The sequence below is a fragment of the Spermophilus citellus genome (assembly GCF_964194105.1).
Source record: "Spermophilus citellus genome assembly, chromosome: 7".
Lineage (NCBI taxonomy): Eukaryota > Metazoa > Chordata > Mammalia > Rodentia > Sciuridae > Spermophilus > Spermophilus citellus.
Genome location: NC_138188.1, coordinates 144,154,863 through 144,174,444, shown reverse-complemented (window position 1 = coordinate 144,174,444; position 19,582 = coordinate 144,154,863). Strand labels below are relative to the sequence as shown.

The following is a 19,582-nucleotide window of genomic DNA, read 5'->3' as shown; positions in this document are numbered from 1 at the left end:
TCCACAGGTTAGTTATTATGAATTGAGCTGCTATGAACATTGATGTGGCTGTGTGACTATAGTAAGCTTATTTTAAGTCTTTTAGATATATTCCAAGGAGTGGGATAACATGGTCAAATGGTGGTACTATTCCAAGTTTTCCCAGGAATCTCCATACTGCTTTCCAGAATGTTTGTACCAATTTGCAGTCCCACCAGCAATGTATGAGCATACAATTTTCCTCACATCTTCTCCAACAATTATTGTTACTTGTTTTTTTTTAATTTTTAATTTTTAAAAAAAATATTTGTTACTTGGATTCTTGATAATTGCCATTCTGACAGGAGTTAAATGAAATATCAGTGTAGCTTTAATTTTCATTTTTACAATTGCTAATATTGAACATTTTTTCATAGATTTATTAACAATTTGTATTTCTTCTTTTGTGATGTTACTGTTTGGTTTCTTTGGCCATTTATTGATTTTTTTTGAGCTAAGTTTTTTGAGTTCTATATATATTCTGGAGATTAATGCTCTATCTGAGGTGCAGGTGGCAAAGATTTTCACCCATTCTGAAAGCTCTCTGTTCACAGTTTTTATTTATTCCTTTGCTGTGAAGAAGCTTTTTTAGTTTGACACAATCCATTTTATTGATTATTTATTTTCCTTCTTGTGCTTTAAGAGTTTTATTGAGGAATTTTTTTCCTAAAATGACATTTTGGAGATTGGAGCCTACTTTTCTTTCTAGTAGGCATAGGGTCTCTGTACTAATGCCTAGGTCCTTGATCCACTTTGAGGTGACTTTTGTGCAGGGTGATATATAGGGATATAAGTTCATTCTACTACATGTGGATTCCCAGTTTTCCCAGCACCATTTCTGAAGAGACTATCTTTTCTCCAATGTATGTTTATGGTGCCTTTGTCTCATACGAGACAACTGTGTTTATGTGGGTTTGTCTCTGTTTCTTCCATTCTGTACTACTAGTACATGTGTCTATTTTGGAGCTAATACCATGCTATTTTTGTTACTATAGCTCTGTAGTATAATTTAAGGTCTAGTATTGTGATTCCTCCTGCTTTACTTTTCTTGCTGAGTATTGCTTTGGCTATTCTGTGTATCATATTTTTTGAAATGAACTTCATAGTTGCTTTTTCTATTTCTATGAAGAATGTCATTAGGATTTTAAAGTGGACTGCATTAAATATGTAAAATGATTTTAGTAGTATGGCCATTTTGACAATATTAATTCTGCCCATCCAAGAGCATGGGAGATCGTCCCATCCTCTAAGGTCTTCTTTTTTTTTTTTTTTTTTTTTTTTAGTGTTTTGTAGTTTTCATTGTAGAGATTGTTCACTTCTTTTGTTAAATCAATTCCCAAATATTTTTTTGAGTATATTGTGAATGGGATGGTTTTCCTAATTTCTTTTTCAGTGGATTCATCACTGATGTACAAAAGAACAGTTGATTTTTATATCCTGATACCTTGTTGAATCCATTTATTAGTTTGAGAATATCTCTAGTGGAACTTTTTGGATCTTCTAAATATAGAATCGTGTCATTAGCGAATAGGGATATTTGAGTTCTTCTTTTCCTATTAGTTTCCTTTTAATTTTTGTCATCTGTTTAATTGCTCTGGCTAGAGTTTCAAGTATGATGTTGAATAGAAGTGGTGAAAGAGGGAATCTCTGTGCTTCTTCCAGTTTTAGAGGGAATACTTTCACTTTTTCTACATTTAGAATGATGTTGGCATTTGGTTTAGCATATATAGCTTTTATATGATGAAGTATGTTCTTACTATTCATAGTTTTTCTAGGGTTTTGAGCATGAAGGGGTGCTGAATTTTGGCAAATTCTTTTTCTGCATCTGTTGTAATGATCATTATGATTTTTGTCTTTAAGCCTATTGATGTGATGAAATATGTTTATTGATTTCTGTATGTTAAAACAACCTTGCATCCTTGGGAAAAAACCCACTTGATCAAAGTGAACTATCTTTTTAATTTTTTATGTGATTTGTTGGTGTTCTATTTAGAATTTTTGCATCTATGTTCATTAGGGATATTGGTCTTAAATTTTGTTTCCTTGATGTGTCTTTGTCTGTATCAGGGTGACACTCATTTCATAGAATGATTTTGAAAGAGTTCCCTCTTTTTCTATATCATAAAACAATTTGAGGAGTATAGGTGTCATACATTGATAAAGATGCTGCAAATCAGTGCAACCACTATGGAAAGCAGCATAGAGATTCAGCCTTAAAGGGATATTACTCAGCCTTAAAGAAGAATAAAAGCCTTAAAGAAAAATAAAGGATATTACTCAGCCTTAAAGAAGAATAAAATTATGGCATGGCAGGTAAATAGATAGAACTGGACAATATTATGCTAAGTGAAATAAGCCAATCCCAAAGAAACAAAGGCCAAATATTTTCTCTGGTATATGAATGATAATTCACAATAAGGTGGGGGGGGAGAAAGAATAAGGTACTTTTGATTAAGAAAGGGGACTGAAGGGAGAAAAGGGAATATGAGGGAAGGAAGGAGAGTAAAATGAATTGTACATTATTAACCTATGTGCCATATGATTACACTACTGGTATAATTCTATCTGTTGCACAATCAGAAGAATGAGAAGTTATACTTCATTTATGTATGATATGTCAAAATACATCCTACTGTAATGTATCACTAATCAGTTCTAATTAAAAATTAAAAATAACACCCAAAATAAAATAAAATAAACAAATTGAAAGGAAACAAAAAAGTTCACATGTGAGTAATGGTAATTACAAAATGATATGTCTTCAAGCTGACTCTGCTCAAGGAATTCCCTGATGTAGTCAATATTAATAACACCAGATGTAATAATAATAAACTATATATATGTAATCCCATAATGTATGAACCTGTGTTCTCTGTTAGATTGATATAAATACCTCATGTGTTTCCTTAAGGTATTAGAATTTTGATGACAACTATGCATGATTCGATTTAGTAGATAATGCCTTTCAATCTTACTATACTTTATCAAGTTGCTCCTCTTGATACAGATAATGGCAAACTGGAGTGAGGTATGAAATATTGAGCTCATGAATGTATGATGCCCAAGTTTGTATGTCTGATTTCCACAATATAATTGTACTGATATGAATTAAGGATTATCTCTTCATTGTTATAGTAAATGCTGTCAGTATATTCATTTAAAGATTTCATCTAGGAATTGTTATATATTAGAATAAAATGTATATCCACATATTGGAAAGTATTTGTTGTCTTTGGCTAAATTATAATATAATATAAAAATATTCCTTATAATATATTACTATCATCTGTAAAGTCACATATAATTCTATGTATACACACACAAAAAGATGTAGATTAGTTTTATCAATATAGGTAAGTATTTTTAGATAGCCTGTTCCACAAATGGTGATGGGAAAACTGGAAATACAAATGTAGCAGAATGAAATTGAACTCAATTTCTCACCTTGCACAAAACTCAATACAAAGTGCATCAAAGACCTGGGCATTAGACCAGAAACCCTGCACTTACTGAAAGAAAATGTAGGCCCAATCCTCCAACATGTTAACTTAGGAACCAAATTCCTCAACAAGACTCCTTATGCAAAAGAAGTAAAATCAAGAATCAATAAATGGGAAAATATCAAATGAAAAATATTATTCAAAATCAAAGTGTAAAGAGATAGCTCATAGAATAGGAGAAAATCTTTGCCAACTGCATCTCAGATATAATGTTAATATCTAGGATATATAAAGAACTTAAAAACCATATAACCCCATCAATAAATGGCCAAAGAACTGAACACACACTTCATGGAAGAAGAAATATGAATGATCACCAAATATATGAAAAAGTATGCAATACCTCTAGCAATTAGAGAAATTCAAAATAAATCTACATCAAGATTTTATCTCACTCCAGTCAGAATGGAAATTATCAAGAATACAAGCAACAGATTCAGCTATAGATCAGGTAATTTCAGGCTGCCATTCGCCTGCGTCTCGCAGACAAATTACTCAGGCTCAGTGCTAAAGAACCGGCGGGAACTGTTTCCTGGAGCCTGCTCCTATCAGAACATACACCGAGCCAGGAGCAGCCGAATTCCGGCTCCCGGAACTGCTCTGGCCCAGGGCTAAAGAACCCGCGGAAACTGCTTCTCGGTCTGGGTTCTGCTGAATACTGTGGAGGCCAGAGGGGCAGAGCAGAGCCGCCGCCCCTGCCCGGAACAGGCCCAGTGACCCGCCAGCGTGGTATCACGTCACACCAACTGGAGTAGGGGCAGAGCAGAGCTGCCACCCGCGCCCGCAAGGTAGGCAGGCCTGCGACCGACTGGCGGATCAGGCCCAGCGGCCTGCCAGCGTGGTAGACACGTCACCCAAATTGGAGTAGGGGTAGAGCAGAGCTGCCGCCCGTGCCTGCAAGGTAGGCAGACCTGCAAACGACCAGAGGAACAGGCCCAGCGGGCTGCCGGCATGGTAGACACGTCACCCCAATAGGAGTAGGGGCAGAGCAGAGCCGCCACCTGCGCCCGGAACAGGCCCAGAGGCCCGTGGGCGTGGTAGTCACGTCACCCCAATTGGAGTAGGGGCAGAGCAGAGCCGCCGCCTGCACCCTGAACGGGCCCAGCGGCCTGCTGGCGTGGTAGACACGTCACCCCAATTGGAGGAGGGGCAGAGCAGAGCCGATGCCTGCGCCTGCAAGGTAGGCAGACCTGCGACCAACCGGAAGAACAGACCCAGCGGCCCACCAGCATGGTAGACAGATCACCCCAATTGGAGGAGGAGCACAGCCGCCGCCCGCCCCTGCAAGGGAGACTTTTCAACTATACAAGAGCAATATAAATATATAGGGGGAAAATTTCAAAAACACAACAGTTTCACCAAGCATAAAGAAACACTAGCAGTATGAAAAGACAAGGAAAGAAAGGACCACAAGCAATGCAGGTCAACTCAACTTTAGAAGAGGTAATAGCTGCAGCGGATGGAATTTCAGATAAAGAATTCAGGATATACATGCTTCAGATGATCTGGAGTCTCAAGGAAGACATTAGACAGCAAAATCAGACATTGAAAGATCACTTCGACAATGAATTACATAAATAAATCCAAGAAGCAAAAGATCAACTATACAGGGAGATAGAGGTTATAAAAAACAAACAAACAGAAATCCTAGAAATGCAGGAAGCAATAAACCAACTTAAAAACTCAATTGAGAATACTACCAGCAGAGTAGAACACTTAGAAGATAGAACATCAGACAATGAAGACAAAGTATTTCAACTTGAAAAGAACATAGACAGCTCAGCAAGACTGTTAAGAAACCATGAGAGAACATCCAAGAAATATGGGATAATATAAAGAGACCGAACTTAAGAGTCATTGGGATACAGGAAGGTATAGAGGTCCAAACCAAAGGAATAAACAATCTATTCAATGAAATAATACGAGAAAACTTCCCAGACTTGAAGAATGAGACAGAATCCCAAATCCTGGAAGCCTACAGGACGCCGAATGTGCAAAATCATAAGAGATCCACACCTAGACACATTATAATGAAGATGCCCAACATACAGAATAAGGAGAGAATTTTAAAAGCTACAAGAGAAAGGAAGCAGATTACATTTAGGGGTAAACCAATCAGGATAACAGCTGATCTTTCAACATAGACTCTGAAAGCTAGAAGATCCTGGAATAACATATTTCAAACACTGAAAGAAAATGGGTTCCAACCAAGAATCGTGCATCCAGCGAAATTAAGCTTCAGGATGGAAGATGAAATTAAAACCTTCCATGATAAACAAAAGTTAAAAGAATTTGCAGCTAGAAAACCATCTCTTCAAAACATCCTCGGTAAAACATTACAGGAAGAGGAAATGGAAAATAACAATGAAAACCAACAGTCGGAGGTAGGACAGTAAAGGGGGGGGGAAATAATCAAAGAGGAAAACAAACCATGTTTAGTAACATAAATAAACAAATATGGCTGGAAGAACAACCCATATCTCAATAATAACCCTAAATGTTAATGGCTTAAACTCACCAATTAAGAGACACAGGCTAGTAGAATGGATCACAAAACAAGACCCAATAATATGCTGCCTACAGGAGACGCATTTGATAGGAAAAGACATACATAGACAGAAGGTGAAAGGTTGGGAAAAATCATATCACTCATATGGATTTCGGAAACAAGCAGGAGTGTCCATACTCATATCAAATAAAATAGATTTCAAGCCAAAGTTAATCAAAAGGGATAAAGAGGGACACTACATACTGCTCAAGGGACCATACACCAACAAGACATAACAATCATAAATATATATGCCCCAAACAATGGTGCATCTATGTTCATCAAGCAAACTCTTCTTAAGTTCAAGAGTCTAATAGACCACCATACAATAATCATGGGAGACTTCAACACACCTCTCTCACCACTGGACAGATCTTCCAAACAAAAGTTAAATAAGGAAACTATAGAACTCAATAACACAATTAATAACCTAGACTTAATTGACATATATAGAATATACCACCCAACATCAAGCAGTTACACTTTTTTCTCAGCAGCACATGGATCCTTCTCAAAAATAGATCATATATTATGTAACAATGCAACTCTTAGACAATATAAAGGAGTAGAGATAATACCATGCATCTTATCTGATCATAATGGAATGAAACTGAAAATCAACGATAAAAGAAGGAAGGAAAAATCATGCATCACTTGGAGAATGAACAATAGGTTACTGAATGATCAATGGATTATAGAAGACATCAAGGAGGAAATTAAAAAATTCTTAGAGATAAATGAAAACACTGACACAACATATCGGAATCTATGGGACACATTGAAAGCAGTTCTAAGAGGAAAATTCATTGCTTGGAGTTCATTCCTTAAAAAAAGAAAAAACCAACAAATAAATGATCTCATACTTCATCTCAAAATCCTAGAAAAAGAAGAGCAAAACAACAGCAAAAGAAGTAGAAGGCAAGAAATAATTAAAATCAGAGCTGAAATTAATGAAATCGAAACAAAAGAAACAATTGAAAAAATTGACAAAACTAAAAGTTGGTTCTTTGAAAAAATAAATAAAATAGACAGACCCTTAGCCATGCTAACGAAGAGAAGAAGAGAGAGAACTCAAACTACAAGCATACGGGATGAAAAAGGCAATATCACAACAGACACTTCAGAAATACAGAAGATAATCAGAGATTATTTTGAATCCTTATACTCCAATAAAATAGAAGATAGTGAAGGCATCGATAAATTTCGTAAGTCATATGATCTGCCCAGATTGAGTCAGGAGGATATAGACAACCTAAACAGACCAATATCAATTGAGGAAATAGAAGAAACCATCAAAAGACTACCAACTAAGAAAAGCTCAGGGTATACAGCAGAGTTTTACAAAACCTTTAAAGAGGAACTAATACCAGTACTTTTCAAGTTATTTCAGGAAATAGAAATAGAGGGAGAACTTCCAAATTCATTCTACGAGGCCAACATCACCCTGACTCCTAAACCAGACAAAGACACTTCAAAGAAAGAAAACTACAGACCAATATCTCTAATGAACCTAGATGCAAAAATCCTCAATAAAATTCTGGCGAATCAGATTCAAAAACATATCGAAAAAATTGTGCACCATGATCAAGTAGGATTCATCCCTGGGATGCAAGGCTGGTTCAATATATGGAAATCAATAAATGTTATTCACCACATCAATAGACTTAAAAATAAGAACCATATGATCATCTCAATAGATGCGGAAAAAGCATTCGACAAAGTACAGCATCCCTTTATGTTCAAAACTCCAGAAAAACTAGGGATAACAGGAACATACCTCAACATTGTAAAAGCAATCTATGCTAAGCCTCAGGCTAGCATCATTCTGAATGGAGAAAAATTGAAGGCATTCCCTCTAAAATCTGGAATAAGACAGGGATGCCCTCTCTCACCACTTCTGTTCAACATAGTTCTCGAAACACTGTCCAGAGCAATTAGACAGACGAAAGAAATTAAAGGCATAAAAATAGGAAAAGAAGAACTTAAATTATCACTATTTGCAGATGACATGATTCTATACCTAGCAGACCCAAAAGGGTCTACAAAGAAACTATTAGAGCTAATAAATGAATTCAGCAAAGTGGCAGGATATAAAATCAACATGCATAAATCAAAGGCATTCCTGTATATCAGCGACAAATCCTCTGAAATGGAAATGAGGACAACCACTCCATTCACAATATCCTCAAAAAAAAAAAAATACTTGGGAATCAACCTAACAAAAGAGGTGAGAGATTTATACAATGAAAACTACAGATCCCTAAAGAGAGAAATAGAAGAAGATCTTAGAAGATGGAAAAATATACCCTGTTCATGGATAGGCAGAACTAACATCATCAAAATGGCGATATTACCAAAAGTTCTCTATAGGTTTAATGCAATGCCAATCAAAATCCCAACGGCATTTCTTGTAGAAATAGAGAAAGCAATCATGAAATTCATATGGAAAAATAAAAGACCCAGAATAGCAAAAACAATGCTAAGCAGGAAGTGTGAATCAGGCGGTATAGCGATACCAGGCTTCAAACTATACTACAGAGCAAAAGTAACAAAAACAGCATGGTACTGGTACCAAAACAGGCGGGTGGACCAATGGTACAGAATAGAGGAAACATAAACCAATCCACAAAACTACAACTATCTTATATTTGATAAAGGGGCTAAAAGCATGCAATTGAGGAAGGATAGCATCTTCAACAAATGGTGCTGGGAAAACTGGAAATCCATATGCAACAAAATGAAACTGAATCCCTCTCTCTCACCATGCACAAAAGTTAACTCAAAATGGATCAAGGAGCTTGATATCAAATCAGAGACACGGCGTTTGATAGAAGAAAAAGTTGGCTATGATCTACATACTGTGGGGTCAGGCTCCAAATTGCTCAATAGGACACCCATAGCACAAGAGTTAATAACTAGAATCAACAAATGGGAGTTACTCAAACTAAAAAGATTTTTCTCAGCAAAAGAAACAATAAGAGAGGTACATAGGGAGCCTACATCCTGGGAACAAATCTTTACTCCTCACACTTCAGATAGAGCCCTAATATCCAGAGTATATAAAGAACTCAACAAATTAGACAATAAGATAACAAATAACCCAATCAACAAATGGGCCAAGGACCTGAACAGACACTTCTCAGAGGAGGACATACAATCAATCAACAAGTACATGAAAAAATGCTCACCATCACTAGCAGTCAGAGGAATGCAAATCAAAACCACCCTAAGATACCATCTCACTCCAGTAAGATTGGCAGCCACTATGAAGTCAAACAACAATAAGTGCTGGCGAGGATGTGGGGAAAAGGGTACACTTGTTCATTGTTGGTGGGACTGCAAATTGGTGCAGCCAATTTGGAAAGCAGTATGGAGATTTCTTGGAAAGCTGGGAATGGAACCACCATTTGACCCAGCTATTCCCTAAAGACTTAAAAAGAGCATGCTACAGGGACACTGCTACATCGATGTTCATAGCAGCACAATTCACAATAGCAAGACTGTGGAACCAACCTAGATGCCCTTCAATAGACGAATGGATAAAAAAATGTGGCATTTATACACAATGGAGTATTACTCTGCTTTTAAAAATGACAAAATCATAGAATTTGGAGGGAAATGGATGGCATTAGAGCAGATTATGCTAAGTGAAGCTAGCCAATCCCTAAAAAACAAATGCCAAATGTCTTCTTTGATATAAGGAGAGTAACTAAGAACAGAGTAGGGACGAAGAACATGAGAAGAAGATTAACATTAAACAGGGATGAGAGGTGGGAGGGAAAGGGAGGAGAAGGAAAATTGCATAGAAATGGACGGAGACCCTCAGGTGTATACAAAATTACATACAAGAGAAGTGAGGGGTAAGGGAAAAATAATACGAGGCGGAGAAATGAATTATAGTAGAGGGGGTAGAGAGAGAAGAGGGGAGGGGAGGGGAGGGGAGGGGGAATAGTAGAGGATAGGAAAGGCAGCAGAATACAACAGACAGTAGTATGGCAATATGTAAATCAATGGAAGTGTAACTGATGTGACTCTGCAATCTGTATACGGGGTAAAAATGGGAGTTCATAACCCACTTGAATCAAAGTGTGAAATATGATATATCAAGAACTATGTAATGTTTTGAACAACCAACAATAAAAATTAAAAAAAAATAAAAATTAAAAAAAAAAAAGAAACAGAGACTCACTAAGTTTCCAAGGCTGGCCTCAAACTTGGATTTGAGGTCCTCCTGTCTCAACCTTCCAAGTTGCTAGGCCTGCACCACTGCACCAAGCAAATGTATTCAGTTCAAAGTATTCTCCTTCATTTTGTATCTTTCCTATATTTTGAATGTTTAAATATTTTGTGTGTACATGTATGTGGGCGGGGGGCGGGCAGGGGGCACTCATGGTGCTGGGGATGGGACCCAGGGCCTCATGCATGCTAGGCAGGTGCTCTACTGCTGAGCTACAGCCCCAGCCTTAAATATCATTTTTAAAAAATATGAGATGAAAATAAAATTAGATGATAGCTGAATTTTTAGAATGACATTATGTGACAAAATTAACACTGGTACTCTTATTACAGATTTCTAAAAATATATACTTTTTTAGTTGTTGATGGACCTTTATTTTATTCATTTATTTATATGGGGTGCTGAGAATTGAACCCAGTGCCTGTGAGGCAAAGGCTCTACCACTGAGACACAACCCCAACCCTTATTACAGATTTTTATGAAGGTAAGACCAGAGCAATTTTATTCATCTGGAAATTCAGTAGCTCTTAAGTTAGCATCCCAGGTAGTATACCATGACCTGAAAGTGTCAAGCAACCTTGTTATCTTCCTTAATCAGGACCACCAGTGTTAACTGATGACAAATGACCCAGTCCCACTGGTATGAGGCCAAAGGGAATTTTCCAAGGCTCTCATTATTGCAAGAAAGTATTCCTGAACCTCAGAGACAAGGCAGCTTGGATTGGAAAGTCGTCATGACTCTGCATCTTCCCAGGGGTACAGTTATATATTGCTGCATGATGAACACCCCAGACTGAAGTGGTTTAAATCACAACAGTCTCTGGGCTCTGCAACTTGGGCAGGGTTTGGCCGGGAAGGGAAGTCTCATCTCTGCTTCATGTAGTATTGAGTCTCAAGTTAGGGGTGGAGATCTGCTTCTAAGATGGTTCAATCAGGTTGGCAAACAGATGTTGTCCACTGGAAGATCCGCTGGCTCTTGGGCTGGAGGTTTCTGTGTGGGTCCCTCCCTATAGTCACTTATAGCGTGAGAGGGGGACTCCAAAGACAAGCATCCTAGGGAGCCAGGAGGAAACCAACTGCCTCTTATGGACGGTCATCAGAAGCCAGACAGTATCCCTTCCACCCTTCCTGTTGGTGGAGACAGCTGCTACAAAGGCTCACAGTTTCCAGTGGTGGGGACTGTCTTAAGACTCCACCTCTTCATGGGAAGTGGCTCAGTTCTAGAAAAGCATAGAGATGATGAAAAATATTTCTGTGGCCATTTTCTGGAAACACAATCTTCCCTAACGTGTACTGTCTTCATTTTCTTCCAGTGGGTTTCTGCCAGGCAGGTCAGACATGGCCATCAACAATCCCAGCCTCCCCTCTCAGCTCCATCATCCAACAGGGATGGCCTTTTTGCCATTGGCCCCGTTTGGGTTGGATCTTGTTCTTTTTGGGTCAGGGGCCTACCATCACTAATGGCTGTGGGTGCCCAGAGGGTGAGATCTGAAAGAAGGCAGTGCTGCACAGAAATGGGAGGCAGGATGGGAGCCCGAGGTACAGCCAGAAGGAGGTGTCCCGAACTGACAGACCAAGAGCTGTCCACCACGGGCAAGAAGCCCTGACCTTGAGGCCTGCTGTCTTGGAGGAATCACTCCTAGCTTCCCCTCCTCCGTGGGATGACAAGGAACGCGCCCAGGGCCCTGATAAATTGAGCTGCCCGCTGCCATCCCAAGGGAGAACTTGTATTTCTTTACAGACCCAATTCTGGCAATAGAGCTAGAGGTTTAGGTGGAAGTGGTGGAGATTTATGTTGCAAGAGGCAAAGCCAGCCGCTTTAATAATAAATAGGATCCATTTCTCTTTGGAGTCTGCTGTGGGAAGGTGCGAAGTTGCAAGCTTTATGGTTGCTGATGGCCGTAAGCAACTCACGTGTTTCTCAGAACAACTCTTTGGTTGAACGCATCCCATTTTGAATGCCAGCCTCAGCTCGAAAAAGTAAGAAGCCACTTGAGACCACCTGAATAAAATCTAGCTGGGCGGTGGGGAGGCCAGATATTCAAGCCCTTCCATGAACTGAATCCAGCTGAAAAATCACAGCCTTCAATTTCCCAATTCCAGCTTCAACAAAGCAGAATTTAAAATAAGTTTTTAGAACTGTTAACGCTTTTACATTTTTAATCTTGGGTGTTTTCCTAGGTGATGGATGGTGGACCATTTTTGTTTTGTTTTCTTCTTAATGTTTTAATGTATTTAAGGAAACACAAGACACACAATTTTGGGGAACATAAAATTCTTCACTAAGTAGAATTAGTGACACATCAAGTGCTGCTGGAACCCTTCAGTGAAAGAGAATATACAACTGTGCAAGACTGTTCATCTTGTTGGCTAGACAGATATCCCTGTGAGAAGGGGATTACATTAGACCTGAACCTGCCTGTCTCTCACTCATGAGTGTATTTCTGGGCTCCAGACCAAGATCTACAATTCTACTCCTTTGCCCCCACGGCCCTCTGGATATTTTAAGATTACTATCAAGTCCATCCCACCCATTCAGCCTAGGCTCCCCGTTGCATCTCCAGACTCAGATCCCATACCATGCTGAGGGTCCTCCTCAAGATGGATTTGCATTTTAAGTAGAGAGTGGAATGGCGGTTTCCCGAGTGGGAAGGGGCTGGAAAGTTTGGTCCATAGGTATAGCTAGAGTTCCATGGAAGACATAATGTCTGGTGTTCTGGCTCACAGTAGAATGTCTATAAAAAAACAATAATGTCAGGCTGGGGTTCTAGCTCAGTGGTAGAGAGCTTGCCTAGCACATGGGAGGCCCTGGGTTCAATCCTCAGCATCACATAAAACTGAAATAAAGATATTATGTCCATTTACAACTAAAAAATAAATATTAAAAAAATAATGTACTGTATATTTCCAAAAAGCTGGGCTGGGGACATAGCTCAGTTGGTAGAGTGCTTGCCTCATAGGTACAAGGTCCTGGGTTCAATCCCCAGCACCACACACACACACACAGGCTGGAATAGCTGGGTATGGTGCTACAAACCTGTAATTCCAGCGGCTCAGGAGACTGAGGCAGGAGGATCACAAATTCAAGGTGAACCTCAGCTGGCCCTGAATGAGTGAGGCCCTAAACAACTTAACAAAACCCTGTCACAAAAAAAAAATAATAATAATTAAATTAAATTAAAAAAAAAGAATACAAGCAACAATAAATGTTGGTGAGGATGTTGGGAGAAAGTGCACTCATACATTGCTGGTGGGACAGCAAATTGGTGTAACCACTCTGGAAAGCAGTGTGAAGATTCTTCAAAAACTGGGACTGGAACCACCATTTGACCTGATTATACCACTCCTAGGTACATATCCAAGGGAATTAAAACCAGCATACTAGAGTGACTTAGTCACATCAATGTCTATAGCAGCTCAATTCAAAAATAGCTAAGCTATGAAAATAACCTTGGTGCCCTTCAATAGATAAATGGATAAAGAAAATGTGATATATACACATACACACACAATGAAATATTACTCAGAAACAGAAATGAATGACTTTATAACATCTACTGGTAAATGATAGGACTGGAGCCTATCGTGCTAAGTAAAATAAGCCAATCCCCCCAAACCAAATGTGTAATGTTTTCTCTGATATGTGGATGCTAAAACATCATAAGGAGTGGGGTGAGGGGAATATAAGTTCAGTAGATTTGGCAAAAGGGAATAAAGCGAAGGAAGAGGGGAGAGAAATAGGAAAGACTGTGAACGAATCTAACATGTTCAGTGAATCTCTACATCATGTACAATCACAAGACTGGGATGTTAATTAAAATAAAGGCACTTCATGTTTGTATAAATATGTCAGAATATATTCTACTATCATGTATAACTAAAGAGAAAAAATAAAAGAACGCTATCTATTATTACAATTATTTTGCTTTTATAAAGCTTCTCTATCCATGCATGTTTGTGTAATGGTCTTAGATTTCTTCAATTATCAGTTTGCTTTTGAATAAATATAATTTTATTGAAAATTTTCATAAAGTACATAATAATATATTTATAAAATCTGAACAATTTAGAGTAGGGCATGAAGCCAACTTCACTGTGTATTTACTACCAAAAACATACCATTATATAAACTCCATAAAATTATTAAGCTGTCATCTATCCATAGACTATAATCAAAATTTGTTCATCACACCTTTAACATTCTTTAAAGCAAAATGATATAGTTTAGAACCTTGCATGACATGTATTTGTCAGTTCTCTAAAACATTTCTTCTGAGAATTCTCTAAGGAGTCCTTACTTTTCATGTAAGATATTCTGAAGTTTAGTTATTCAGTAGTAGATGGTTCCTCAATTTGAATTTGTTACAAATATCCTCAAATTGAATTCTAATTATGTTCTTTGGGAGCAGCATCACAGAAATTATTCTTAGTTTTTTGTATGCCTGCTAGTACAAAAGTATAATTTTCTCATTAGTAGTGATATTAATTTTGATCACTTTGCTAATTTGTTACCTATTAGGTTAATCAACTATAATGTTACTATATTTATTTTCATAATAAATTCTTAATTTAAAGATAGGTACTTTGAACTATTTCCACTTACTGTTTTCCACTTGACTTTCACAAGTTTACTTTAGGAACCACTGAAGCTTCTTGGATGAGTTAATGAATAATATTATGTTTTCTATTATGAATGTTATATATTTAATTTGCTTTTGTTTTAAGGCACTACAAGGTTTTCCAAATTTATCTTTTGTTATCTCTTTTCCAGTGTGGAAGCAGCCCTTCCTACAAGGATCCCTAGTTACTCTGAGTATGATGCTTAGGGAAAGAGATCTGACTTTTAGGAGTGTTACATCTTCTATGTTCTCTCTGGATAGAGCTACCTCAGAAACTGCTTTCTAATGGCAATCCCAGAACAGAGAAGCTCTTTATAGGAATGTTTGAAAACAATACATAGATATGCGCACAAACTCTTCTACTTATTTTCTCATTTCATGTACATTCCATGTACATGAAAATGAGATTTCACTTATACGTTCAATACCAGTTCATTAGCACAGGATCATTTAGTTTGTTGCTCTTTCTTATTAAAAATTATTTTTCCCCAAAGTAAGAAAATGATGCTATATATATGCCATATATGTATGTACACACACACTAATAAGACATATATTTGTGGTGAGCTATTTTGCTGTGCTGCCTTGTGTGGGGTGAGCCTAATTCTTGGGCTGAGACCCAGTTCTTTGTTTTCAGCCACTCCCTAGAATGGAATGTATCAATTGTCCAGCTCCTGGAACAAACTGTTTTCAAGAAGTGCTTGTTGTTTTGCACAAGCTGGAACTGGGTGTCTCTTGCCTTGTGTGCAAGTGCTGGGTCTATCATTCTATTGGCTGCTGCTGTGTTGCTATGCGCTCTTTGTCCAATGGTGTACGAGCAGGGCTGCAGTTGAAGTATATAAGGGGTGGTTTTTTCGGGCTCGGGGTCTTTCCTCTCATCTATACCTAATGGATGCTCCCAATAAAGCGTGTTAAAGAAGAATCCTGTTGTTGTCGTCATTCCTGCTGGCGGGTAGACGCGACATATATTAATATGTATATATACACTAACAAGATATACACTATGTTATATATATATATATATATATATGTATATATATATATACATATATATATATATATATATATATATATATATATATATATAATTTAATTAATGTCTTTGGAAACAGTAATTCTTTACATCTGACAGCTTATGCAGACTTCTTGTAACCCTGATCAGGCTCCAGCAGTCCTTTCTACCCTGCCTGGGTCCTGCTTGCCATAGGCCCTCAGATGAGCACTTTGTGAACAGTTACATGGTTACATTTTGATACATTTATTCAGCCAGGCCCTCTTACCATGAAACAATGGAGCCAGATTACCATAACTGAAACATATGAAAATGTGAGATGAAATAAATTTTTTCTTAAGTGTTTCTTCATAGTGATAAAAACTTACTAAAATAACTTACGTATAAGAACTTTACTTAGAAAATGATTTAAAACTTCTTTACAGAAGATAAAATTCTGTTAAAGCTTAAAATTAAAGTTATTTGCTGATATTTTGTATCTAATATTGAAAGGCATTTTTCTATTTGAGCTTTGACAAACTATACTTGAAAATGGTATTTCCAGATTTCTAATCAGTCTTGTCAAATCTAATAAATTCTATAAATACATACCTCAATAAGATCATAGCCTAATTACCAGTTAAAATTAATTTTTATTCTTTGTTTTATTATTTCTATATATTTAAGTATTAGAAGCACAACAGGCATATTTTATGCACATTAACTATAATGTTTTCAACAAAAGTTATGTAACTTTATATTTTTTGTTAAAAATTATTTCATTTTTTATTTTAATGACCAAAAGTTAAAAATATATAAATCATACTTTATTTTCTTCCATTTTTTAATTTTTAAATTACTTTGACTAGATTTTTACTTTATTTGAAGTATAATATGATTTCGTAAAGCATATGTTGTATAATTCATTCACAAATATCTCATTTATACATTTGGGCAAATTAGATTCAAAATTAAAAATAACCGTGATCAGTAAATATTGTTCAAGTCTTCACTGTATACCACTGCTTCAGACTTTCAGGTAACAGCTATGATTTATGAAAATGTTAAACATTTGTTGATATATAAAATTAAATGATGCCATTTTATCAGTTTAAAATTTCATTTCTTAGAGAAATATTTTGTGAAATCTCAAAAAATTATTGTGCCAGACTTACCAGCTAATGCTAGAATATATTCTTGAAATCTTGTTCCTATACGGTTAGTGGCTGTGCAGTTATATCTCCCAAAGTCATTGTCTGATGTAGGTGCAATCTAAAATAATAAATTGTAAAAGATTCAATACTGAAACATCAAAGAAGTTAAAAGAGACTTTAGTATGCTTACCCCTTGCACATGTGTTCAATCATTTACTTCCTTGCACTTTTCTTAATCAAGTATTCATACATATTAATTCTTTTAAATGTAATCTGTAAAACTGCACTATCCATAGGACTAGGTAAATCATGGTTTACCTAATAATTCATTAACTGGATGAATGTTACCATTTTGATACATCTATCAATAGCAAAATCATTAAAATTTGCTATAGGTAAAACATAAAAAAAATGACCAAAATAAAGGTTGCAACCAATATGGGTGTGAACTTGAAAATAGGAAGTTTGCACCAAAGCAGTGTTAACTTTGCTTTCTGTTTTAACCTCAGACAAGGCTAATTTAAAGTTCAAAAAAGGCTAAAAATATCTAAGATTTTTTTCTCGTTTCTTGAGTCTATGAACAAAAATAGTGACATTAGATGAGGAATCATTCTCAAAAAGTCTTTCCAGGAAACTATTTTGCAAAAAAAAATATATATTATTCTTGTGCAAATATCTGTAGACAGGCATTTTTTCTTGATATTTAATAACAGTATCTTGCTTCCTTGTCCCTTCAATTCCTATCATTCTCTTTTAGTTTAGGTGGAAAATAGCTGACCTCGATCTTTACACATTTGAAATCCATAATTAAGTTAACCTTTGGGGGTTCTACTGGTGAAGAGTGGGACCAACCCTGTAATTCTAATGTACAGAAATTCTGAAGTATCAATTCAGGAAAGAGATTTGATGATGATAATAGATATAATTTTCAATTTCAGTAACTATTTTTAAGATAGAATATGCTTACAATATGAGAGGCTGTTAATTTCAACTTTATCCCAAAAGGGAGAAAAATGATTTTGTGGTAATGGGAGGCTATTAACTAAGAGAGCAATTTTGAGGTCCATTGAAGATGATGATTCTGAGCAAGTACAAAAAAGCTGTGTCATTCATTTTTCTAGTCAGCTTTCTATATAGGAACAAATCAGGCTAAAGGCCCAGAAGTTTTAACAGCTCTTAAGTACTTCTAAGTGATTCAAATATGGATTTTTCTTATATCTAGCATTTAATAAAACAGGCTAATTTAACTCTAAAGTAATTTTATGATCTTTCATATTATCCAGTCATATGAAAAAGATTTGGATATTCCATAAGCAAAATGTTATTTATTGAATCAATACAATGCAGAGGCAGGGTGGCCACAACAAAGAATTGTGCCACCTGCATAGTTCCTTAAGATTAATAATTTAAATATAGACTTTTACATTGAAACCATTCTTAAAAAGGCTCAGTCCACTTTTTTCCCTCCAGGGAGTTCAATTGCCAACAGGCAAAAAGCTTTACAAGTACCTTAAATAAGTAATTCCTTTATCATATTGTATTGTTAACAAATGCAGAAAATACCCATCATAGCAAAGCATAGCTCTAGATTTAACCTGGAACATATTTGATGTATTCTAAGGAATGTAATATGAAACTGAAGTCCAGTGTTTTGATATGCAAACTTAGCATTCTAAAATATTAAAAAATTATCAAAATATAATCCACATATCTGTGTTTATTATAAAGTACTAAGTAAAAAATATTCACATATTTAAAATGTGCAGTCTTGATAATATTTATTAAGAAAGTACTAAGAATATCTACTCATAAAACTTTAAAAATTTTTTTAAATATACAGTTCAAATATAATTAATTTATGCTGTTAGTATTTGACCTAATACAGTTAAAAATTACTCTTGAACATCAAAATAAAAGTTGTAACCCAATATTAATATTAATATAGGGAGTTGGCTTACTCTTCCTAAGTCTGTACAAACTGATTTATTCTTTCTATGTATTGTATGTGATAAATCTTATATAAAATAGTCAGAATCTTTTACTGAGGACATGATGCAGATGATCTAAAACTGAATATTATTCCAAACAACTTATTAGAAATTTCCTGCTATCGATTTTGGCCATAAATCTGTTGAGTACCTCAGGATATGTTTGCATAAAAAGAAAAAAACTTAAAAAATGTATAACCTTTACAGGTGTATATTTTGGCAATAACCCAAATGACTCATATGGTCATATGTAAAAATTCACCCATTTAAAAGGTTAAGTGTATGCAACTCATCGATGTTCATAGCAGTACAATTCACAATAGCAAGACTGTGGAAGCAACCTAGATGCCCTTCAATAGACGAATGGATAAAAAAAAATGTGGCATTTATACACAATGGAGTATTACTCTGCATTAAGAAATGACAAAATTATAGAATTTGGAGGGAAATGGATGGCATTAGAGCAGATTATGCTAAGTGAAGCTAGCCAATCCCTAAAAAACAAATGCCAAATGTCTTCTTTGATA

The 19,582-nt window shown here is 36.2% G+C and overlaps 1 protein-coding gene across 2 annotated transcripts in view; it reads right to left on the bottom strand.

Annotated features, from left to right (window-relative positions):
* The window catches only part of NCAM2 (neural cell adhesion molecule 2), a 494,626-nt gene that overhangs the window by 112,150 nt on the left and 362,894 nt on the right, over nucleotides 1-19,582 (bottom strand). For both annotated transcript variants that reach the window (XM_081301845.1, XM_081301846.1), the window contains exon 11: nucleotides 17,089-17,185. In XM_081301845.1, the coding sequence (XP_081157971.1) occupies nucleotides 17,089-17,185 (97 nt within the window). The remainder of the gene's footprint in view (nucleotides 1-17,088; nucleotides 17,186-19,582) is intronic.